General features: G+C 30.7%; 4 protein-coding genes across 4 annotated transcripts; 2 read left to right on the top strand and 2 right to left on the bottom strand.

Moving 5' to 3' along the window:
• Nucleotides 1-11: 11 nt before the first annotated feature.
• On the top strand, nt 12-2,575 carry LOC113397570 (iduronate 2-sulfatase). The gene is made up of 4 exons (XM_026635984.2): nt 12-245; nt 335-812; nt 883-1,158; nt 2,006-2,575. The coding sequence occupies exons 1-4, from the start codon at nt 39-41 to the stop codon at nt 2,572-2,574; spliced, it is 1,530 nt and encodes a 509-aa protein (XP_026491769.2). The 5' UTR covers nt 12-38; the 3' UTR covers nt 2,575.
• A 1,427-nt stretch (nt 2,576-4,002) lies between these two features.
• Nac (neuronally altered carbohydrate) lies at nt 4,003-7,044 on the bottom strand. The gene is made up of 5 exons (XM_064217707.1): nt 6,895-7,044; nt 6,452-6,653; nt 6,143-6,368; nt 5,425-5,717; nt 4,003-4,575 (listed from the first exon to the last, which is right to left on the bottom strand). The coding sequence occupies exons 1-5, from the start codon at nt 6,960-6,962 to the stop codon at nt 4,357-4,359; spliced, it is 1,008 nt and encodes a 335-aa protein (XP_064073777.1). The 5' UTR covers nt 6,963-7,044; the 3' UTR covers nt 4,003-4,356.
• A 482-nt stretch (nt 7,045-7,526) lies between these two features.
• On the top strand, nt 7,527-13,101 carry LOC113397572 (membrane-associated progesterone receptor component 1). The gene is made up of 3 exons (XM_026635986.2): nt 7,527-7,988; nt 8,341-8,490; nt 12,880-13,101. The coding sequence occupies exons 1-3, from the start codon at nt 7,670-7,672 to the stop codon at nt 12,999-13,001; spliced, it is 591 nt and encodes a 196-aa protein (XP_026491771.1). The 5' UTR covers nt 7,527-7,669; the 3' UTR covers nt 13,002-13,101.
• A 4,875-nt stretch (nt 13,102-17,976) lies between these two features.
• On the bottom strand, nt 17,977-26,340 carry LOC113397573 (cytochrome b5-like). The gene is made up of 2 exons (XM_026635988.2): nt 25,992-26,340; nt 17,977-18,155 (listed from the first exon to the last, which is right to left on the bottom strand). The coding sequence occupies exons 1-2, from the start codon at nt 26,338-26,340 to the stop codon at nt 17,977-17,979; spliced, it is 528 nt and encodes a 175-aa protein (XP_026491773.2).
• Between the last annotated feature and the right edge of the window lie 945 nt (nt 26,341-27,285).

The following is a 27,285-nucleotide window of genomic DNA, read 5'->3' as shown; positions in this document are numbered from 1 at the left end:
TGTTCACTTTACCCAAGAAACAACAACTAACAAAAATTATGAACATGTCTTTGTTTGTATATATATTTTGTATTGGACTTAATAATGTATTATCACATGATTTTGGAATGAAAACTCACTTAAAAAGAAATGTACTGATAATTCTCATCGACGACATGCGACATCTGACGGATAAAAATATTTTGTTGCCTAATATTCAAAGATTGGCGGTAAAAAGCATCGTTTTTCGTAACGCTTTTGCTCAGGTATTTTATTTTTTAATGTTCACTATATTTTAAAGACACGTTAGTTTTTATTAAAATATTAATAAGGTTTTAATTTTGATTTATTCCAGCAATCATTGTGCGCACCAAGTAGAAATTCTATATTAACAGGTCGCAGACCAGATATACTGCATTTGTATGACTTTTATAGTTACTGGCGTGACACCGTCGGCAATTATTCTACATTTCCCCAGCTGTTTAAGGAAAATGGATATGATTCATTTTCAGTTGGTAAAATTTTTCACCCAGGTATCAGTTCCAATTTTACTGACGACTTTCCATACAGTTGGAATGAAAAACCCTACCATCCACCATCGGAGAAATACAAAGACGTTGCAGTTTGTAAAAACAAACAGACTAATGAGCTACAAAAAGACCTTTTATGTCCTATTTCTGTTAATATGCAACCCGATGGTGTTTTACCTGATATGGAAACTATCAATTACGCCATAGACTTAATAAAAACAAGGAACTCGAGTAAACCTTATTTATTGGCGGTTGGATTTCATAAGCCTCATATTCCTTTGAAATATCCCCACAAATATCTAAGTATGTTTTTTATTTCACAAACGTGTATAAGCGATTTTTTCGTGTTGTTTATTGATTTATTTTATTTTAGAAAAAGTACCTATTGGCGAAGTGCAGCCACCTCTTATGCCAGACATACCAAAAAATATGCCAATCGTTGCTTGGCACCCGTGGACTGACGTTCGTCATAGAGACGATATAAGGAGTCTAAACATTTCTTTTCCCTTTGGAACGATGCCTCCTAAATGGACACTGAAAATCAGACAAAATTACTTCGCAGCATCACTTTATGTTGATGATTTAATAGGAAAACTAATGAGACATATTGATCTAAGTAACACTATCGTAGCCTTAACGAGTGATCATGGTAACTAAAAATGAATTAAAAGTATTTCCACATAATCGATACTCACTGCGTGTCCGTTAATTACTAAACAACACAGTAAAGTATTGTACTCAGTGGCGGACTAACAGGGGGGCAGAAGGGGCGGCTCGCCCCGGGCCTCCAGTCTTGGGGGGACCCAAATGCATCCGCATTCCTGATCAAATCCTAAACAAGACTTTAAAAATGTCCTTAGTACCTACATAATTTCATCAAGATCAAATCACTTGTACGCCTGCCTATATTTACATTCACTACATTCTTTTTACCTATAAAAATAAATTGGCCTCATTTAAAATATATTAAATATTATTACGTTGATATTTAATAGTTTATTAGTAAGTACTAATATTTTCGCAAACTTATAAGACTTTTTTGAAATTCTTATTTATCATACAAATGTAAACTGAATAAAAAGCTTGTAAATATATATATATTTTAATTGGGGCCTCATTCAGCTTTTCCGCCCCGGGCCTCTGACGGGCTTAGTTCGCCACTGATTATACTCACAATTAAATTTTGTTAATACTCATAACTTTTAGTTGTAGGGCTTTGAGTAAACCCTTCTGGGTAGCTACCACCCACTCATCATATATTGTACCGCCAAGGAGTAGTATGAAGGTTGAGTGAGCCAGTGTAACTACAGGCACAAGATACTTAACACCTTAGTTCCTATTTCTAAAATTGGTGTTGCATTTGCGATGTTAGGAATGGTTTAAATTTCTTGCGGTCCCAATGTCTATGGCCAGTGGTTACCACTTACCGGCAGGTGGCACATTTGCTAACCAATTTTATAAAAAATAACATAATCGATTTAAAAAAATATTTACAGGTTGGTCATTGGGAGAAAATGGTCTCTGGGCAAAGTATAGCAATTTTGACGTGGCTTTAAAGGTGCCTTTATTATTTAAAATTCCAAATAAACCACCAAAATCTATTTCGACACCAGTTGAACTAGTTGATATATTCCCAACTTTACTCGAACTTGCGGGATTAGATCCTCTCAATAGTTGCAAATATTATAAATCAAATCAATGTTTGGATGGTAAAAGTTTGGTACCTTTAATGAGTAATAAACCAAACAAACATGAATCAACAAACTTTGCTATATCTCAATACCCACGACCTTCTGAACATACTGTGAACAACTCAGACAAGCCACGTTTGAAGGATATCAGAATTATGGGTTACAGTATACGGACGAAAAGATACCGATACACGGAATGGATATCGTTTAATCACACAACATTTTCTAGGAATTGGAACAAGGTGTACGGAGTCGAACTTTACGACCACACTGTGGATGACGACGAATCGAACAATGTATATAACATACATAAATATGAAAATGTTAGGATAAAATTATCTAAACTATTAAGAACACAAGTGGACTTACAATAAGGGCAGAAAGACATGACTGATATGAATTTGTGATTCTTTACTGAGAGTTATAAATATATAATAGATAAAGTGGGTGTAACATATGCTTAACAGTTTATAAAAACAACTAATTCAACTAATTTTAAAAGATATTGATTTTCTTCAACAGATGGAGGGATTCACTACTTTCTAGACTTTTTAGGAGAGGAAACATCATAATACAAATGATGCTTAGTCTGATCGCTTCAAATCGCGTAAAAATTTAAATGAAAAAAATAGTCAAAAAGAAAAATAATGAAAAGTTTTGCATCGTTAGGCTATATAATTAAAATCGAGCGTGCAAATTTGTACAATCTTGTTTAGGAGAAAACTAATTGAAGTCAATTATTATTAATTTACAACATTTATTAACACAAATTCCTACCAAAAATTATACACGGGGTCGGGGCAACTAACATAGGCAATAAATAACTCCAACTGAGTTTTTTTTTTTAAATATAATATTAAATTAATATATATATATATATAAAATAATATTATAAAAACTAAGTAGATATAATTAGTAAATAGCCAAGTAACGATCTCTATCTGTTCTTCGTAGCCAATACTAATATGATATGATGATGATGTATATAATATATATATCATATACATATCCTAAACGTATTTTTAAAAGCACTTTATCTTCGAAGCATATACTTAGCTTTAATATCTATAATTTATTTTTGATATGTATCTTTACATTAAAATGAAGCTTTAGGTGTCATATTATTATACTATATATAATTTAAAATTATTATTTGGACTTATCTATAAAAGATAAAATTTTTCACTTTATTTCTTTTTGTAACATCCAATAGTTATTTTGCATAGTTTAGTGAACGCCTAAATGCAAAGAAAATGCATGTTTAAGTTGGATAAAGCTTTACATAATCTAAGGGCAAAAATGATGGTGTTCCCATTTCTATGAGTAACTTAATACAGAAATAATATATAAATAAACATCATACCTTTACAATACATAAGAATGAAAACGATTCCTTTTCATGTTTTCAATTTTAACTGTTCTGTTCACGTATAGGCGATATAAGATACTTTAACTAACCTACCCTACCCTGCCGTAAAATAAATAAGGTGAGGACCTACGATTCAAGATTAAGGCTACGGTTCCTATTAAATATAATATTTATAATACTTTGGACATAAAACTATGAAAAGTGAAAAACAGTATGAAAAGTGTTAGCAACCGTACGAAAATTATACACAAATGTGTTTACTTCACATATAATGTTTCTATATACAATATATTGAAATGGCGTTTTTTAAAGTAAAAAATAAATAAATATACGTATCTAAATAATTTTCAAAAGGAATGTATTAATATTTTAAAGGCCAGTATTTTATTGCGTCAATAATAAAAAAGTTATTTAATAATAAATACGAATTGTATATAATACTCTACCTTTTTAAGTAATTTTTGATAACATTTATATTTTCTTGAATACGATAAAAGGACGATGGTGCGAACAGATCCGCCTTTGTTGGTCGATAACAATGTTCGGAAAACAATTAAACAAGAATAACTCTACAACATTTGTGCAGGATCGATCGGTATATGTATATTACATTTTTATGACTAATACTATAATATATTTAATTATACTTAAAGTAATTTGTATTATAACAATATATTTAATTTAATTTTGACTTTGGTATGTCTATAATTAATTAATATATAAATATAATAAATTAATGTCTATAGTTAAATTCGTTATATTTTTACTAACATCATAATTTATCCAATTACATTAAGCTCTTTTCTTCTTCAGGAATGAGTTTTCTAGAATTTTTCTCCATTTCAACTTGCTTAAACCTTGCATACAATGCACTACTCGCCAAAACTATGATGTTTGACGTCCACCAGAGACAATTCTTGCTTTCATTATACCACTGAGTCGCTATCACTGTTTGAGCACATGCCTTCGCTGTTCCCGATATATTATGAGTTAAGGGTGATGTGACCTAGAAGAAAAACATATATGGAATAAGCTTAAATTACCAAGGTCTTATAAATATTTTACATCTCGAAAACATCCACTTAAGAAGACAGTTTAGAGGCATTTACCACACTGATTCGATGCAATTAATACAATACAATAAGAGAATACCAACCGCCAATTGCAGTTTCCCTTACGAGATTTTCTTTCAACACTTATAACAATGTTCATACATTAATCAAATTGAGTTGAAACTTTTTTGACAGATTTTATTGTAACATATCTTTGTGTATCTTTTCCTGATTGGCCGTGCATTTCCTCTCAGGCAACATGGCAACTGCCTGATTTAAAACTAGCAAACTATCAAAACTGTGATAAAGGTTAGCATCATCATCCATCTTTTACCCAATGTTAAGTAAGTACAATAGGTATCAACAGAGCTACATGGAATAACTGTTACAATATAATTTAAAGAGGCTACATAGAATAACTGTAACAAAATAATTTAAATATTAAAAAATATTAAAAAATATATCTTCCCTAGCCTCTAAGCTTAATGTGCCTCACTTCCATAAACTAGAGGCAGTTTTTTTACAGCATTTATTTGAACCATTATGCTTCTATATTGAATGGTCGAATTTAAATGTAATATTATTTGTTAAATGTATTTGTCAATTTTAAACACTAACAAAATTAAAATATACATATAAATTAACAATTTAATCTCAAATTTTCACTTATCTTCATATTAGAAGATGGCACAAAAATAAATAAATAGTGTACACACACTTGTATACTAAAATATCTTCTATGCTGTTGGCAAGTAGTCAGCCTGAAGAATGATTGCTTATTTCTTTATCTTAATATGTCTTACCTTAATTTGCATTGATGTAACATAGCCAATAGCAAATCCACAGAAACCACCAATAACCATTTGTATCCAGAAGTAAGTGCTATTAAAATTATTATAATTCAACAATACATCTACTTCTCCATTTAAAACTATTAGTGGTAAAAATAATATAATTGAGTATGCATTATTATAATATGATAATAGCCATACTTCTTGATTAACAATTGGAAGGATTTTTTTCGTGTAAATGGAGTAAAGTGACAACATAAGAGAGCCCACAACTCCATATATTGTTCCAATCAATGAAAATGAACCTGAAATTGAAAATTTAATTGATTTAATAAATCATTTATAATAAACATAAAACAAAAGATATCACAAAAATAACATATACAGATCAGTTACCAATATATCACCAATTAAAATACTTTTAACTGACCATATTTTAAGCATTTTAAAGCTTATCAGTTGATTTGTAATCTTGTTATAGTAATAATTTCAAAGCTTAACACTCATGGCTGGGACATTTTTGATATATTTAACTAACAAATTAAAAAATACACCTTTAATTAATAAGCATAAGTATTATGCTCAAATGGAGTTTAAAACAGTATATACCATAAATGAAATTGTATTAAGATTTTGGCATGTAATCTAGTAATAAAACAATCAGTTAGGGTAGCTTGGATACTTTATAAACTTTTTGTCAATCTTATGAGGTTTAAAAAAAATTAATTACCAAGTAAGTGCTCCTGATCCACACCGAGGTAGAATCCAAATATGATGAAACCACAACAAAGTACACATCTGTGTGATGTAACTTGCCTCAATAAAATCCAACTAAATATTACATTAAATACTGTTGTCAGAGATCTTCCTATATAGTAAAATGATACTCCAACATATTTCAAGCAGAGATTATTTGTTGCTATCATCAATGTAAACATTATAGATAATGGAATAACCTGCAAATACATGTATGAATAAATTTTTTGGTCTTTTGTTTTCTTATTTTTTAAAGTTTTTATAGGGCTGTGATTCCACTTACTTTTCCAACAATATCTTTAGACCATGGAGTACCTATTGGAAAATTGAATATACCAGGAATACCTCCTGTTTTGCTCAATGTGAAACATATTGTGAATGAAACTACACATTGAAACCATGTTATAAACAATGGAGCTTCCAAATTTACAGATTGACTGCTTAACAGACTTTTATTGACAAATACTGTTGCTATTGATACTATCCTGTAATTGCAAGAAAATGTATAAATATATTTAGATACTACCAAATTATCATTTTATACTCAAAAATAAATATAAACCGACAATTATTTTCGATTATCAATCTATTGATAATAGATAACAACACTTACATAGTTTATCATATTTAAAATTCAAATATCTATGTATGGAAGACACGAAGAATTGTGTTATATTATTAAAGATAAAGAAACTATATGTTTTAAAAATAAAATAGTAAACTTACCAGTAACAAGAAACAACAATAAAGATTTTTATATATTTTGAACACAAATCTGATTGACGATCTTTCATGTTTATTAATATATTTTATTTATATATATATATATTATATTAAGTAAAATATAGTTTGTATATAGTTCACGTTCACTTCAATTTTATTGTCAATATAAACCACATCACAACCGCACCGCTTAATTACCTATGTTGTGTATAGCGACAAGTCAAAAATATCTACGTATTCGTCAAATGACATAACAGATAATTAATTTTCGATTCTTATTTTAGGAGAGAAAAGAATAACTACTTCATTTTTTTTTATTTATATCATATTTCACTGGGATTTTAAAGCGTTATCACTCTCCCACGTCCGTTTAGCTGAAAAAAGTTGTTTCAAAATTATTTTATAATTAGTAGGATTACAAAATATGTAACTTATTTAGCAATCATGGCGAAATATAATAATATGGTGGTTTCATTGATTTCGATAGATATAAAAAGTGGTTATAATAAATGATTTTTCTTTACATATTTCATAGTTTAGTCTACTATAAGGGCAAAACCTGCAATTAAATTCACATTTGTTTTAAATAGATTATTATAGGTAAATGTGGTAACATTTTATAATTGTCGCATTTGTCGCTGTCTGAACGAACGCTGACGTCAGTGACTTGATTATTTTTCAGACAAAATCAACTAAGCGGCGAGCTAGTTTTATATAATTTGTACATAAATAAAATAACTAGTGTTTCATAATATAAGTTTTTTGATTCTTTGTTAAAATGGCATCGGCGCCTGAGACTAAAACGATAGAAACGGAGACTGCTACACCTAATTCTAGTTTCATATATGAAATTTTATATAGTCCGGTAAATTTGCTGTTAACTGTGATTATTGTTGTATTGGTGTATAAAATATTTAGAAGCAAGTTCGGAAAAGTGTACGTGGAACCACCGACGCCGGAGCTTCCAAAAATTAGAAAAGACATGACAGTAGCAGAACTGCGGCAATACGACGGCACACAGACCGATGGTCGGGTTCTGGTGGCGGTAAACGGGTGGATATTCGATGTGACGCGAGGACGCCGCTTCTACGGACCCGGTGAGTGCATCTGTTTATTAATAGCGTCGACTTTGTGACTCAGTGTTTATGTATTCGTGATGTTGTGATGCATTACACATGAACCATTTTGTTATAGTATTGGCGCAGTTGGTTAAATTATTTATTATTCTAAATAATGCATATTGATGAACTGCTTCTTTATTCTATCAATAAAATTATTTTAGCAAATCTTAAGAATCTTAATGAGTTATGTAACATAATACCTTAATTAGCATAACAAAAAATATAGTAAAGATAATGTTTAAAATATTTAAAATAAAGTTTTAAAAGTTATAGTTTTATTTTATAACCTCATGCCATTTTAATTATTTAATGTTCATATATGCTTTAGGTGGTCCATATGCAGTTTTTGGGGGGAAAGATGCATCACGAGGCTTAGCTACGTTCTCTGTGACATCGACAGATAAAGAGTATGATGACCTCAGTGACCTTAATTCTATGCAGATGGAATCTGTTAAGGAGTGGGAAGCTCAATTTAGAGGTGAGATTAAGAACATTATAACACATTATTATAACACATCATACTACTAGAATTTCAACACATTTTGAAATAAATTTGTTTTAATTTTATTATTTGTTATTGGCAACTTAATTCAATCGAAACAAATCAGATTATATTAATGTCAATAAGTTTATTTGGATCAGGAAAATACAAGGTAAGAAATCAAAGCCAATAATGCTCTGTTTATGCATATATAAATGATAACTAATATTATACATTATCAATTTATTGTAGTATAAATACAGCTCTATATTATATAGATTGTAGTTTGTAGACCGGACAAATAGCACATAATTAGAACCAAAATCATGAACAGATTATGTTACTTGATAAAATGTTTGATAAAGTTTTATTTACCTGTTAAATCTTTACACTGCATTGGTGCACTTCAAGATAAGATAGTCAACCAAGGGCATCAACATTTTTGTATAAAATATCGATATTATGTATACTTTTAAAAATACATATTAATCTTAAACATAAGATATTTTGTCAATAGAAAATGACCTTATTTACTGAAATAAGATAGTGCAGATTTAGTTGTCGCGTATAAGGCGCCGCAGCTGACCCGTTACCGAACCACAATATTGTGTGTATAATACGCAAATATCAAACCGCATGGAAGCGGCGTCGAGATCGCGTTTATACCGCAAATCCTGCATCAAGTAGTTAACTGAATATCAATATAGTGTCAGTGTAGTTGGTCAGTATAACTATGGCTGTGTGGGAACATGTGCTTTTAACAAATAATAAATAATAATTTAGTACGCAATGGCATTACTTAACAGAAAAACTTGCTAACTGACCTTACCTGACCGTACCGACCGACCGTTGTGTAGGCACAACGGCGAAAACAAGGTAACGAACCATTCCATACCATAAGGGTAAGCGGGGCACATGTCCTGGGCCTCAATAGGCTTCTACTGTACATCTGTTTTTTCTTGTTAATGTTACTGGTGATACGAAGCATTGGGATCCCGTGAGGTAACGGGAGGGACCCCAAAGATATGTTATTAACATATCTATTGATATGTTAATGGAAGGCATGTCAAAAAAATAAAATTTCCACCAGAGAGAGAGAGAATATGGGTTTATTCTCGTGTGCCATATGGCCATGAACATAGCAGGTGATATTTTGTGTATGTGTTGTTTAAATCTAGACAAAAGCGAATGTTCTCTAATGTGTTAATATCAATTTATTTTATTTTAAAATGAATAAATGAGTATAAAAATTGTTAGACGTAATGCCCATTTGATCAACTGTCCAAGCGTCAATATACACACCGTAACGCAGCCTGAACGCCGTTTTTATTAATATTTCAGCCGAAACTCCCTTATGAATTATATACCTAAACCTCAATTGTTCAGTAGTTCTTGAGTTTATCGCTTTCACACACATAGGCGCGTCGGTTGTTTTATAATATGTATTGATGTTTAAAACTTTCGGTCCGGCGACAACTTACAGTATTTATTGTATATTAAAATTATTTCTATACTTATAATTGTTTATAAATCATAATCTATACGTACTAATATTATAAATGCGAAAGTAACTCTCTCTGTCCGTCTGTTCACGGCCAAACAACTAACCGAATTTGATTAAATTTGCTATAAATCAAGCTTGAACTCAAAGACAGGACATAGGGCACACACACATAACACCTGACCAACCAACCAACCAATAAAATTAGAGCGAAGGCGATTTCTTATTAATTTAGTAAATTCGTATTGTTGCTTATGATAATAATACTCCAAACAATTTTGCAGATACTTATGATTGCCGTTTATTACAAAATCGTCGCCATTATTTTTGAACTTAACATGGAAAGTATCAAATATTTATAACTAAAAGTGGCATATGTAATATCTTAACTAGGTCTCAGTTTCACACGTATAGTTGAATTTAAATTTGTATTATATTTCGTGAAAGTTGAGCTGTCACGGCCAACTGCGTGTACTTTAAACAATATGCGTAAAGGTACTCGTTTTTCAACTTTTCTCGTATTTTTTTCGAAACACAACTTAAAATATACGTTTGAATAAGTCATAAGTACCTTTTTTAGGCCAAGAACTCTCGTGTCAGAATACCTATTAAAATAAACAACAAACAAACTTTAGATTTACATATTCCATTCGGTTTGCTAATAGCTCTGCTTTGTGATTTTTGGCATTTCTTGATTAATATGTATCTTTAGTTATAAAACAAAACGATTCCACTATGGAAGTATTAACTTATATTTTACTTCCATAGTTCGATTAAAAGTTCGGAACAATATTACCCCATTTTTTTCACTAATCCATAATTGATACCATAGATTATTCACGTCGTCAAGATCTCGACCAATGATATATTTTCAAATTAATGAAAAAAGTTTTTCTTTTTATTTTTCTTTAATCCTATTATGATTGGTATCTATAGGTTATATACAGGGTTATTGGTAATTCGACGTATTCCCGTTAGGAGGTGATAGGGGTGATTATTTGCGATAATTTTAACCCCCATATGCATAATGCAAAAGTGGACCATTTTTTTCAAAATAAGTCAAAAATGCAACTTCAAAAATTAAAATTTATTTTTTTCTTCTGATTTATAAAAACGATTAAACACTGGATATTTTTCAATATTTAAACAATAATTATCGGAAATTTAAAAATGCGAGATGGAAGACGATATTATTTAAATACTTTTTTTATTATTTTTTTTATTTCTATATTTGGGGTCACATGAAATCCCTAGTTTATGACGTCTCGCCTGTCATCCGCGGAAGAAATCAAAATTGCGAAAGAAAGTGACTACTGAGTTTCTTGCCGGTTCTTCTCCTAACATTTAAACTGTAACGTGACGATTCAAAAGTGTTTTTTATGCACATACTTGAATAAAGAGTATTTTAATTTTGAGAAAATTAACTTAAAATTATCTCGTACGCGTTAATTTGGTACACGTATAAATGTACGCGAGCGAAAATTGTTACTTAATCACCGCAGCTCGCTACTGGTCCTTGACTGCACATTCCATATAAGGAATACCTATGTTGAACTGTAACGTACTCTCCATTCCGATACATTTCGTATTGTACGTATGACCGCGGGGTTATCGTGTAATTTACTTCTGTAAATAAGTTTAATGTCTCTTGATAATTACTTTATTGTATTTTTTTTTCCTTAGCATTAAACTTTTATCACTTGTTTCATTGATTAGCTTATCTAAAAAACTTAATTGTATTATGGATCATCCTTGTTTTTTTTTCTTCTTTAATCTTAATTGAAGACTATTATCTTTTTTGTACGTTTAATATGCTTAATATATTATAGTAATTATTTGTATAACGGTGATAAAATAAATTGCAAAACGACTAAAAAAATTTTTAATATACATATATTAAAATGATAATATTTAATAATAAAATGATTTTTTATAAGATCTATTTATTTACTATTGTAAATACATATATCATTAATGAGCATTATCAATAATAATAATAAGTAACATATAAAAGTGTGTGTCACGGCTTATAGATGCAAATTTGGATAATTTCAACGCCCAAGGTCAAAATTTTATTAGTACAGCAATTTATCCGACCACGGCTGGTCGGATAAATTGCTGTACTAATAAAATAATTCGCAGCTAACGATTTTTTTCGTTGCACATAATTTGTAAAATTATAATACCTTCTGAAGTATTAAATGCCTAAGGTAAATAATATATTGAATAACTATATTAATAATGAATGGGAAAACTGACTTCGTTTTTAACTAATTTTTAATAGATAAAAATATTATGAGGTGTACCTTAGAAGTTAGACATATATATAGACATTTTATGACGGAGTTTTTGGATACGAACTATTTTTATTGCAACAGTTTTCTAGTACAATGTTGCAATGTATGTCCTAAGTTTTAGACACCGATAGCCATGTCAACGTATTGAAACATTATTTTATTCATAAAGCAGCGTCATAGTTCACCTATTTTCTACATGAGCCACATACTACAATGAGTGGACATTGACGCCATAAGAAATATGAACCATTCTTCATAACACCAATGCGCTATTAACTTTGGGAACTAAGATGGTATGACACGTGCCTATCGTTACACTGGCTAACTCACCGTTCAAACTGGAACAACAATATATTGTTGTTTGGCAGTAGAATATGTGATGAGTGGCTTTTCAAAGCCCTATCTAGCCCGAAGTAAATTTTTAGTAACAGATAATAACTTTAGTAATATAATTGGTTGAATATTTTAATCACGTATATTACATAACATTTTAATAAAATCAATTAAAAAAGTCAAAACTTCTTTAAAATTAAATGAAAAAAGATTATACAAAAAAACAATGATTAAAAGGATCTCTTTGAATTTCAGAGAAATATGACCTCGTGGGTAGATTACTTAAACCTGGAGAAGAGCCGACGAACTATTCAGACGAGGAGCCAGAGGAAACCGACAATTCAACCAGCAGTCCCGACGACAAGAAAGACCAATAAACTTAACCGGCAGTGACTATCGATGGGTTAACCAAACAAATATGACTGTTATTGCAATTTGTAAATCATACAATTTTTACTTACAAGATTTCAAAGTTACATTCATTGCGTATCAATACACCTTGATATTAGTACATCTTATGATAAATATTCTTCTTACAGCTGTATGGAGAGTGCTATTTAGATATCAAGCTCCTTCAGTATATTATATATCACGCGTGTCCAATAGCTAAAGTAAGTTTTTTTATTGATTAAACTCTTAATAGGTGAAGTCTGGAAGTAAGCAATATTTTCACTCGTACCTCGCATGTGAGGCTGTTGACACGGCGACTGAAATACGTTAAAACTGCTTGAATTATTTAGAATTAATTTCATACAGATTCTATTATATGGGATTACGTAGAAGAAAATACTTGATGGGTGTAAGTTTAATTCAGATGTTATTGTGATATTGTTGCAATCGCAACGATTGCAACAATATTTGATAGAAAACAAACAGTTGCTTTGTTCGTCTTTATATGGTCTTTACGGTCCTACGTAATAGTCCCATTGAAATCTCCAACACAATCTACATTGCGAGATGTTCTCACCCTGTTTACTCGTGATAATTTAAACAACATTACATTTGTTTGGTTAATCTAGTAAGGTACTACTTAATTTTATTTTCACAGAATAAAACAAGTATTTTACACTTGTTCCGTCCTGCTAGGATACAAACGGTAATTCAAAAATTGTAAAAAAAATAATGCTTCTTATTTAAAATATTACAATTACACATTAAATACTAATCACATTTCCAAACTTCATATATATCGTACCACGTATACTAAATATATAAAGTATATAGTTGAATGCTCTATATTTCAATCGTATAATAGCATTTCTATATGAAATAAAACATTACGAAGCAGATCTTTAAGCAAATATTTTAATACTTATGATTTAAGAAGTAAGGTACAAAATGTACGTAATAAAAATAACATCTTTTTCTTTTTTTTTTTTAAGTATATACATGAATGGTACAAATGTCGAAATAAAAAGGTATTTTTGTGAAATATCACTTTTGTAGTCAATTCTCAGCTATAATGAAAAACACTATAGCTGCACCTTTGCCTTAAATGGGTTTAAGTGACAAAAGTCGTATGAATACAATCGAACTCGTTTAATTAAAAAAAATGACCTCGGCCTGTTCCCAATGAGAAACACTCGTATGTACTACAAGTGCATTGTTTCAAAATCGCGTTTGCGTAAGGCCCCGAGCAAACTAAAAACATTCTATCTTTTGAAACGTACACGCGGTAAGATGAGTCCGCTTTTTGTTCGAGCCTTTAACATCTCATCGTTTGGTCATTTTAAGGTTATGTCAGATGAATAAACAAAAATGCAAGCACATTAAACTTAAATTAAAAACGACTACGAAACAAAACATCAGGGTAATCAAAAATATAAAATATTTCTTGGACTTTTTTTAATAGCCAAGCACAATGGATTACGCTTAAATTCGAGACAAGCCAAAAAAACGTCACTATCATTATCGTCATTAAGTCGCGCCGTTATTTTTAAATTATCGAGGAACGTTACAAAATGAAACATGTTTGAAAATGAAATATGTACTTTAGAATGCAAAAAAGAGAGAAATACACATTTTTCTTGTACAACTTGTTATTTAAAAAACAATACAATCTAATTGTACTTATAATTTTGCTTAATAATAACAAATTATTTTTAATAAAATAACAATTTTTGATTTGCCGCTTTGTTCACACAGCAGGTTGTATTACGCTTTATTTAATATTAAAAATACATACATATAAATATATATATATATATATATATAATTATACTCTGCCTATACAAGACGTCGGTTGCTAAGGTTTCATGTTTAAAGTATATTATGTATACAAAGCAAGATCTTTTTAAACATGTGATATAAATAACCGATAAAGCTGTATATATATAATTGTTAGAAAATTATTTTTACACTTTGCATACTGTATACGTAATTGATGTCGTGAAAAGTAATATAAATGAATTGATTTTGTTATTATTTTGTAAAATAACGCGCCTTTAAAGATAAAACTCTTAAACGTTTTATAGGTAAACGTATTGATTAGTTAAACTTTTTAAATGAAACCGTTAAATGTAATAGAAGAGTATAAATTAGGTTTACGGTGTTTTAAAATTGAATTAATGTATATGACGCCTTAAGTCCTGTTTTAAGTTCATATGTGTAGGTATATTTATTTATTGACATATTTTTTTATAGTAAAACAGTCTTCGAAAGATTTAGTTGATCGTGTTTTGTCTTTAAAGGAGCGATAATGAATACATTATACACCAATGAAGACATGAGGCCTCAGTGACCATTTTAAATGAAATGTATTATACTAAAAAATGTTGTTGCAAATTTAAAATAAAAAAAAAATTAACTATATATTATGTATATTGCGAATATGTATTTACAAATATATATAAATTGAAAGACTGAAATGGCAAATTAGGTTGATAACATCGAGGGATATGAACAAAATTTGTTAATTGCACATTCCTAGTTCAATCGGTAAATAAATAAAGTTGTATCAACTAATAAACATCTGCCTGTTGTATTGATGCCGGTGGTTTACTTGTACACGATGTCTTAACTTACTTGACGGGACTCTTTCTTTTTCAATCATATTTATAAAGCCGAATAACCTTTTCAAAAACAAACTTTTAGTTAAGCAATTTATTAAAATTAATGCTATTTGGTTTACTGATACAAATTAGTGTGCAGTGTAGCCAGCCACAAAAACATGTATTCAATAATTTCAATATTGACACGTGAAATAAAAGTCTGTATAAAGAAGGGCGAGTCTTTAATGTCAAATAAGTTAAGACATATTTTACAAAAGAATTCGCGCCAATGTTTCGCATTTATTGTTTTTTTTTTTTTTCTTGTATATCATGTTTACATTCAGCCCACTTACACTGATAGTTCACATAAACATTCGTGGTCTCCCCTCTCTTTCAACCCTCTTCTATTGCCGTGTAACTGGGTTAAATGTTAATAATGTTGATATTAAATATAATGTTGCTGGAAATCGAATATTGAATGAACTTTATCTACTAAGATTCACACGATTATCTTACGGTACTTAAATGTTTTTATTTTTAACGCTTTCTGGGACAATAAACGCCTTTAGACGTCTTAACAATGTCAGCTATAGTGTCGTGTGTACTGTCCCTGTAAATGTTAAACGTCTGATTTAAATCTGACAAGACGTAAAAACAGCAATAACAAAATGTGCATAATAAAATAATGTTTTATTGTTGATAATTAAGTTAAAAACGACAATTTATACAATTTTGTTTTTCCCTTGAATTGTGTACAATGTATGAAGCAAATTATAGAATTTTCATGGATTTATTTTCATCATTTTGTATACAATAAGATTTGTTCAATGTTGTAGTTTGTATTTATTGTTTTTTTTTAAGCGTTAAGATGTGTCGTGTGTGATGAGGTTGCGTTTGTGGTTATGAAAATTAACTATTGTTATTTGTAGCTATTTATATAAGCTTTGTTTTAAGTTTGGGAAACTCTCTTAATATACGTTTTTAACACTAGACGATCGCTTTTATTGGAATTAATAAATTCAATTTGAATATTTTTTTAATTATTTTCTATCGAAGCATATTTGCCATATTATAAAAAATAAAGGTTTATGTGTTTTTTTTAGTATCGATCGTGAAGATTATAAATAGACTTGTTTAAAACATATTCAGCCTATCTGAATTTTTAATAATAGCAATATTTAAAACGTATTTTTCGTTCGTTCGTCTTCAGTCTGATATCACCTTATAATACAATTTGTTTAATATTTTACGAGAAAGAAATAAAAAACCGAAGATCTTTTATTTAATTTTAATGCCATGCAAATCGATACCCATTTATTCGTCTTTAAAAATTCCAAATAATAAGTGGCTTACTTTAACCAAAATTTTATACCTTAGCTTGGCACAACTGCTAACTTAATTAAATTTAACTTGTATCAGATTTATGTTAAAATTGAATCGGCATATATAATAATAATTGTATGTATATGACGTTGCAACATAAATTATCACGTTAATATAGTTTTTTTTCTTAAATGATTTGTTTTATTTTTACCATATATTTTATTTGAGGCAAAAAATTTTTGTATAGTAGAAGATGTAACTATTTTTAAATATTTATTAGTTATATAATTTATTTATGACAAACATGTTAGGCAGACAGGCAGGCAGGCAGAGATTGAAGGATTAAAGAAAAGTATGTCAAGTATGTGACCACCAAATCATTTGTTGGTAAAAAAAATACAAAACCAAGAAATAATAATAAGATGATTATAGGTAATGTTAATATATTATAAATACTATTACTACTACTAGCCTGCACAGTATCGACACTGAAGCTAATTGTTTTTTTAAGAAGATTGTTTCTTACAATATCTATTCGAATAACATTATATTTAATTATATAAGCGACAAGGTTAAACTCAGCAGCAGATTTATTCTGTTGAAGATCTTGAAGTTCAATTAAAAATTAATTTCATTCATTGGCCATATTTTGTTTTACAGTTTAAATACTTTACTACTAACACTTACGGAATAAATCTTTGTGGATTGTTTTGGTAGTAAAATGTTTCATTGTTTTTCTTCAGATCCAAATGAAAAATGCTTGAAATGATTATGTTCTTTTTAACGTTGAGTATATGTTTTGTACATACTATAAATACTATACGCTACCATATTTTGTTCATTTCAATGAAACAAATATGTAAAAGATAAAACTAATTATGTACCTACATTGAATTTTATAGTTAATGTTAGTAAACCAAATATTTAAGCCTTACAATGGGACTTAGGTGAGAGTATTCTTGGTGGTAGGTTAGATTTACAGGAGACGGATCAGGGTCAGAGCTCTGGTGCCTGTCAATTAATGCAGAGGCGGCTCTACCTATAGTGCAAGGTATAGGGCGCACACGGCGCCGAGCGCCCTCTTAGACCCGGTGTGACACCTCCAAAGATGGATCGCTCGCGGCATCGGCGCTCTCAAAGACCCTGCGCCCGTGTGACGGCCGATGCCGGGCGCGCGGTAGCAAAGCAAGGCGCGGCCACCACAAGTTGCGTCTTTATCTACACAATAACTTTTTCGTCATACGCTTACGAAATGTTGACTTTTCCGCCTATTCCCGTTTGGATTAAATTGAATTTTTCGCACAAGTATGATAAAAATACAATTCAGCCCTAAGGAGGGTAATTAGACCATCTCAAACCCCTTAAAAAAACACTTTTTGCTTTCCGATATTATTTAAAATTACACTGTTTGCACCCGAATATCCGTTTGAAAATATAACTGTAAGTATTCCATTTTGACCCCGCTCCTACTAGAGGGCGCCAGGGTACTGGTTGCACACTCTGCATGAATGGGTTCCAACAATACAGATTTCTGAAATAACTTCCTGATTCTGACGAGAAAAAACAACTGCAATGTAATATACAGGGTTATTGGTAATTCGACGTATTCCCGGTAGGAGGTGACAGGGGTGATTATTTGCGATAATTTTAACCCCCATATGCATGATGCAAAAGTGAACCATTTTTGAGTTATCACGTTTTTTAGATTTTTTCCGTTATGTTTTTAAAATAATCTGCAGTACAAGTTTCATAACGATTTTTTTTGTTTTAAAGGCATTTTTGTGGCAAAAAATTGAAAAAATATATTTTTCCGTCTCGCATTTTAAAATTTGGAACGATAATAATAGTTTTAATATTGACAAATAACCAGTGTTTATTCGTTTTTATAAATCAGAAGAAAAAAATAGATTATAATTGATACTTTTTTTGAAATAAATTTTTGAAGTTGCATTTCTGACTTATTTTGAAAAAATCTAAAAAACGTGGTAACTCAAATGCATATGGGGGTTAAAATTATCGCAAATAATCACCCCTATCACCTCCTAACGGGAATACGTTGAATTACCAATAACCCTGTATATATCTTGTAATTTACATATGTTTTTAATCTACATATGTTTTTTTTTAAATAATTTAATTTCCGCATTCAAATATTATTCAAACACTAAATCAAATAATTTGATCAATGTATTCAGAAAATTCCTCACCATTCCGCATAAACACTGAGGAAGTATGTATTAAAATACATAGTTAATATTTTTTACGTAATGATTTTTTACATAATTGCCGACAGGCAATTCAGATTAGCGTAAAAAATGTTATGAAAATTACATTTTTGAATACATGTGCATTATCTAACATAATTAGGTACCTAGGTAATTAGACACCTTAGTTTTTATCTCGCCAATCATATCCGGGCAATTTAATTTTCTTGTAATCTGTATTTAATATTCAACTTATTAATCTGCGGTAATGGATTTTGTACGAGCAGAGCCAAATTATACAGCAGCAAATTTAATGTTTATGAAAAATTTATTATTGAAAATAAATATTTCTCCTATGTTTATAACTTGATGGCACACTTTCATTTTAAAATTAGTCATAATTATAGATAAAATTTACTTTTGTTTTGCGTAGAAAATATATATTTTTATGAAGTTAGAAAGTTTAAAGGCACTAAAATGGTTAATCCAGCTCATTGGAAGTAGGTACGAATCAGATTATATTCTGATAAGTACTTACCCTGTTGGTGCAACAGACCAGAATTGTAGAGTAAGCTGCACGTCTTAACAGAGTCCTATAGTATATTTATACTTTTGGCATTTTCTGTATGGTATCTAATAAATTATTATTTAATAAATAATAATCTTAGGATTTTCTAATAAAAACCAACACTCAACTTCAGTATCATCTGATGATTCTGTAAGAGCGTGACGAAAAAGCAACTTTTACGTTTGTTGATCTCGCACTATACATACCTACATACGTAAGAAGTATTTTGTTTGACTTACTCAGAGCGCGTCTCTGGATATCGTCATCGATGGTCGTATGAAATTATTATGTCAATCCTACATACTCATTATCAACTTATTATCAATAGAAAATAACTTTTTTTACAAAATTTGTATTATTGTTGGCGGTACAATAGCTTCTAAGGTTTGAGTAATTAACTCACCTAATTAACTAATTATGTACGTAATTATTACAACATAGCTACCTATCCGATATAGATCCGCCCCATACAGTCTTCTGGCGTACTGTCAAATATAATAGTAGATACAACTACTTCAGCTACTACTGAAGTAATCAAAGACAGTAAGATTTAGACATAGATAATTTGACATGTTTTTAATGATTTGACATATTCCTAACAGAAAACTCACAATAACTCAAGCCTGAAAATACAAATAGATAACAATCTTCGAAATTTAGTTGTTCGCGAAGTACTTCAACTCTTCAACGATACTTCTCTCAGACATCATTAAGTTGACCGTTCGTTAGTCTACTGACCGCAAGCTTGTACGACTGCCGATTCAAAGACCTTGGAGTCAAAAACAAATCAATAGCGACCCTGTTTTAGGAAGCTGTCTTGTCGTGTACGTTACGAAATTAATTATTCATCCACCCTCTCCAGTCTCATTGAATTGTTGTCTCATTAGACTATGAATGTGCGTGATTAGAGCTCGCAGGTATTGCACTAACAGCATACACTAGAGCATCATAATATCTCCTACGAGCTATACAGATGCTACGTCCTCCTCATAGACTGATTGATGACTAGGAAAGATATATAAATTTTGGTCAAGCGGCTAATATTGTAATTGATTTTAATACGACATCAAATGTCTAACACCTACCTCGATGAAATAGATCTGGAATCTCAAAAATACAAATAAAGATTCACATAAGTTATCTGTTATCTATTATTGAGTGCTATTAAGAAATATGTTTTGCACGAGGTATTATTCTTATCTGACAGGTAAGTAACATAAGCGGACTTTTAATAGCCTTAACCTTCGTGTACGTAATACGTATTTTGCAAGAGTATTTATGAAATATGTAAAAAACAATACAACAAACATAGAAAACCTTGATAACGAAGAGCATTGATAAGATAAATACCTTTTTTTAGATTAACGCGACGTATTATAAGTATCTTTGTTGTATTTAGTTCCAGCTTGTTACTTTTGAAATTAATTACCAATAATGTTAAGTACTACTGCAGAACATTTTTACATATGCAGATTTTAAAAAAGACGTGATTTTTGTAAGTCTTTATATGAATCAATTTTAACGATTATTTAATATATTCAATAAAGAAATCGATATATTTATTTAAATATTCTACTCCTACGGATGGATAAGTGTGGCAAGTAGAAGCATCATATACTGATTATTACTATATACATATATGTATAGAGTACCCCGGCATAGACCCATCTAATAAAGGACAATGTGATTTACACATTGACAATTTTAAAATATATACGTAAGTATTGGAGGATGATGAATCATTTAAAAGAATGGTAAGTTTTTTTTTTTTTTTTTTATCAGATTCAAATCCTAATTTTATGAAACTGTCATGTTATTTTCGTTTAAAGTTTCAGGTCATAACTTACATTGATAGAGAGAACCTCTTACTCCCGGCGACGTTTACAACCAGCGGAGAAGATGCGGGACAGTGTTCTATCGTAATAAATTAAAATAACAATTGACGCGAAATAAGCGATAACTCTTACTGAGACTTTTGCCTTGCATTCATTTGTTTTCTTAATAAGAGAGTGAAGTATAGATCTTTTGGTAAATAAACATCAGGTTCAATATTTCGCAAAATAGTGGCTACTCTAATGCAAAATAAGGGCGCCCTGGCTAGAAGAAAACTAATAAGCATGAAATATTACGGTTTTGATTTTTTTTTTATGTTATAGGGGGCAAACGCGCGGGAGGCTCACCTGATTGAAAGCGATTACCACTGCCCATGGACATCTGCAATACCGGGGGGCTTGCAGATGTGTTGCCGGCCTTTTAGGAATGAGTACGCTCTTTTCTTGAAGGTTCTCATGTGGTATCGGTTCGGAAAAACCGCCGGCGAAAGCTGGTTCCACAGAGTGGTTGTGCGAGGTAGAAAATGTCTAAAAAATCGCGCTGTTGTGGATTTTCGGACATCTAAGTGGTGTGGGTGATATTAATAACACAGAATTATTGTCCCGGCATTGATTTTTTTTGTGTCTGTATGTTTTTTGATAGTATTCGATTTAGCCGCATAATATCGAAAATCCTAATAAGGTTCGTCGTAGTCTTTTATCGTCCTGTTAACAAGAAAGTTTTAAGGATAGATACTGATTAGATATTTAATACTTGGTAGTAGGGTTTTACAAGCTCGTCTGTTTTGGTACCACCCATTCATCAGATATTCGATGGCCAAACAGCAATATAAGTATTGTTTTTTGGCGGAAGTATTGTTGGGTTTCAGTTTGAAGGGTGAGTGACCCAGCAAAACTACAGGCTCAAGAAACATAACATATTTTAATAAACCTGTAACCAAATATATAGAATACAAAAAGTTATTATCTCCTCCTCACATACTGTAAACATATTTATAATTAATCACTGATTTTTTTCTTTTATAGTGTGCTCGAGGAGAACACTTTAAAGGATAAATTAATTCCATCACTAATTATGAATCGGTGAAATTGTGCATTTTGAGCATTGGCGTAGTTGTTAACGGGAATTTCGGAAATAAAATTATATAGAACATAAGTTGTGCAATGGAATGGCGTTGCATGATAAATAAAGATATGTTAAGAAACGTCAAGATCTGTCTGTAGTGCATTATAGAGCTCTGAGCAAATCGCGTGGAATATGTTAATTTACGATTTGTTTATACATACATATAAGTATACCTTATTTGGAGCATACCATTTTTTTTAAAGTAATTAATTGATTAAACATGATATTTAAGACAATAATTATCTACTGTGTATTAATTATGACGACTATTTAATATATTAAATTGTTTCCTACTCACTTAGCAAGTTTACGAGCACTTTTGCTCTGATAAGGGTACATATATCAATATGCGAACAGATAAGAAGTATCTACATGTATCTATTATTCATATGATTATGGCTTATGTTTACATGAGCAGCGATATCCGCAGAGGACATTCGAATAGTAATGACCTGTTACAAAAAAAAACCTATTTGATCAGATGGCCCAGACGGTAGAATACATGTATCTCAACCGAAGACTGCGTTTTAATTATACTTATTATTAGATGTTCTCTATTCGAATTTATCTTTAATGGATAACACAATACTACCTACAATAATCGACGGATGTCAATGTTGGCCCTTAACAAAAAAGGTTGCTCAAGAATTGCGAGAATTCCAGAGAGCATGCTCAAGCTTAATGACAGAATAAGAGCAAACGAAATTAGAAAAGAAACAATTAATAGACGTCGTGGAAACTGTATGCAGACTAAATTGGAGATGGGCAGGACACACCGCTAGAAACACTGACGGAACATGAAGTGAAAAGATCATGAACCCTAGGGATGGAAAACGAACACGCGGAAGACAGGTAGCCGGTTGGGAAGACAATATAATTAAATATGCAGGGCATGGCAGCGGATAGCGAGCGACACAAAAATGGAAAGACATGGAGCAGGCCTTTACCCAACACTGGGCTTCCAAACTAACCTGACCTTTTTCATATGATTATTACTATTTATAAATCTTTAGAATTTCTGACGTTAAATATATCGAATCTAATTAATTTCATTTCATTAGTATTATATAATTCGACGACGAAAGGAAACAATATTTAAATTGCAAATTGGGTTTGGAAATAAAGGCTATAAATATATTGTATTCGAATTTATAATGTGATGAAGGAAAACATCGAGAGGAAACTGCATATTGCGAGTGATAATTGTGGAGTAGCATGATGGAATAAGTTCCTAAATTCTCTTTGAGAAAAGAGGAAACCTTTGCCCTTGTTTGGATTTATTGAGTAACATATGATGTATATCCTAGCCTATTCGCTAACAAAATTCTCCCCGAGTGTATAATAATAAATAAATAAATAAATATAAATATTGGACAACATCACATACATTACTCTGATCCCAATATAAGTAGCTAAAGCACTTGTGTTATGGAAATCAGAAGTAACGACGGTACCACAAACACCCAGACCCAAGACAACATAGAAAACTAATGAAGTTTTGCTACATCGACTCGGCCGGGAATCGAACCCGGGACCTCGGAGTGGCGTACCCATGAAAACCGGTGTACACACTACTCGACCACGGAGGTCGTCAAATAGGAGTAAAATAATAATAATAAATAAATTATGAAACCTTGGGGTCCCGCTCTCTATTGTTTGGTGATGATAATATCCTTCTGACCATGACAGACTTACGCTATTCAGCACATTACAGCACTACATTATTGGCAGTCAAAGAAAAATCGGTCCGTTAGGTTATAGCTTTTTGGGCTTTCTCTTGTTACTTTAAGTAAAGTTCCTAGCACTAAAATTTAATTAAAGTGATAACGTTATTTTTGTGTGAGAAAAGGCAATGGAATGCGCGAAATTTTATAGTGTAGCAGCAAACGAATACAAAATCAAACTGACAAGATATCTAGAAAAACCAGCTGTCGTAGCTAAACCCTATAAGGGTAATTTATCAACATAAAACTCTATTGTATAAATACTAAAAAATATATAAAAATGTAGGTCGTACAATATTAATTAAATGTTAGTATTGAGTGACAAACAGTAATTACACGGGCAAATTGGGGCCGAATACAATAATTGCACTTATAAATTTTATATTTAGTGTTCGCCTCGTGTTCGAAATTAGACCTTAATTATTCTTATTTTTTTTTATTAAAGTATATATGTTAAATTGTATGGTTCGAACATTTTTTTTCACTTTGATTTCCAAGTTTTTAGTCAAAAAAATCCATATAAAATTAATAAATTAAAAAAATATATATCAAACAGAGAAGAAATAAAGGCACTAAACTCTTCGTCAAAGACAATGACAATGTGTAGCTGACATCACTTTTATTATACATATGCAGCTTTTTTAAAAGAGCTGATTTTTGTCAGTGTTTATATGAATCAATTTTAACGATTATTTAATATATTCAATAAATAAATCGATATATTTATTTAAATATTCTACTCCTACGGATGGATAAGTGTGGCAAATAGAAGCATCTTAGGACAATTTTAATTTTTTTTCAATATTATATATTCCTAACAATATAACACGCACAATTATTCACCGTTAAAATTGACAAGTAGGTACTTACTTATTAAAATAAACAAGTCCATGCAGTATCTTTTATAAGCATTGAATACGAATTAATTGAACAGGTGTAAATATTTAAATGACAATAGTTATTTATTTATTAGTGTAATTTAAATACCAATATAATTTTAAGCCCATTATTTGAGTTTTTTTTTGCAGTGAAGACAAGAAAGTCAACACAAATTCAAAAGCAAATATAGTGTGCAATAAAAAAATTATTATAAAATAAAAAAATTAAACAATATTAATAATAATAAATATGTGTATTTTATATGTAAATTGAAATTGTTTTGAATTATACAATATTAAACATCTCTATATTACATTACTGATAGTGCAAAGTCCAACAGACATGTCACCTTGTCATCCAATATCGATTAAAAACTATACATAAGTTATATCATACGACATCATATATATTTATAATAGAATATATTCTTATTAAAGAATGCTTAAAAAAGTGGATACAATAGAATCAACAAATATAAATATATTACTCAACGCCCTTTTTTATGTACCACGGTTGACTAAAAACTAATTTGCCTTAAACCCGATTCTCTTAACATACAAAATTAACACGCACTACAAGTCTTTATTTTATTAACGAGCCTTTAATTTGTTCTGCTTGGAAAGTACTCGATGATCACTAAGATAATGTCGATAACTTGTTATTGTGTTGTGTAATCTTTGTTAACCGAACAGATACGTATAAAGCACAGTCATTACCAGACCGAGAACTACGGGGAACTTCCACGAGCTTAAGAAACTGACATTGGAATCTTCTTTACTATGATCTTCCCAGTTGTATTGACGTCTTTTTAATTCGACCTTGTCTTCGTCGACGAGTTCACCGATTTTATATTTCTTCATCATATCTTTAGCATCACTACTGTGACCTACATCATCGAAATCCTCACTGGCGTCTTTGCCGGCTACATTTAATAATACCTCATGTCCTCCGGGATGGTCATCTAAAAATGGTGTGACATCATAAACTTCGTTATCTATGACAAACACTGCATCCTGCTTCGTATTTCGGCTTAGGATTTCCTTTCGCGTGAATCGCTTCAAATCGGACATTTTTTTTGCGTAGTTAAACAGTTCGTGTCGTGCTGATTTACAACGGTACTGCCGACTGCGTCTCAAGCGCCTTGAGCTCGAGGTCGATTGAAGTTGAATGAGACAAGTGCCTTCCCCCTCTCTCGTTTTCGTTATCATCGTATTCATTTATTTATCAAATAATACACTGGGTGTAATGCTATACAGCAATCGCGCCATTAAACAAATTACCAATAATCATAGCATAATTCTGGAATTTTTACGTCAAAACTCCTACATGAAAACTTTAAATAAAATATTTTAATACAATAGATATTTCGCTAAAGACACAAATATTCAAATAAAAAAAAACAGAATTAGAATTTTGTTTACTTATAGTACTTAGGTAATTATTAAGTAGGGATATATATACAAGTGTACCTACTGCTTTGAATGAAATAAATTATTTTTATTTTATTTTATATATTAAATTTTTTTTTATTCCTGAGTCAGCTTTAATCTCGTATTCGACCTTGAGCTATCCGAAGGTTGTCAAGGTTAAAAAAATTGACAGACACTATAATTTTATTCGGCAATTTGGGGCCTTCTGACGAGTCAACTTCGTATCATTCTATTCATCTATTCTATACAGGAAGTACGTCCGATCCGTTGTTACCCGTTGGTAAGACAGGTTTTTTAAAATTAGGCCTAAAGTTAATAACTCGATCATGCCATATTAGACTAAAACACGATTTTATGAAACGGCACTATACTTGCTTAGCTTTAAATCGATATTTTTTTATAATATTGTAATCTACACTAATAATATAAATGCGAAATTTATTATGTCTGACTGTCTGTCTATTATTCTTTCACGGCCAAGCCACTGAACTAAATTGGTTTGAACGCAAAAGGAGTACTATATGCTTTTCATGCCTAGCACCTGAGGATCAACCCTTAAAACACTAAGCGATTCCGCGTGCGACA

Source organism: Vanessa tameamea, chromosome 3 (genome assembly GCF_037043105.1).
Source record: "Vanessa tameamea isolate UH-Manoa-2023 chromosome 3, ilVanTame1 primary haplotype, whole genome shotgun sequence".
Taxonomy (NCBI): domain Eukaryota; kingdom Metazoa; phylum Arthropoda; class Insecta; order Lepidoptera; family Nymphalidae; genus Vanessa; species Vanessa tameamea.
Note: the sequence above shows the minus strand (reverse complement) of the source record. Positions and strands in the feature narration are given on the sequence as shown.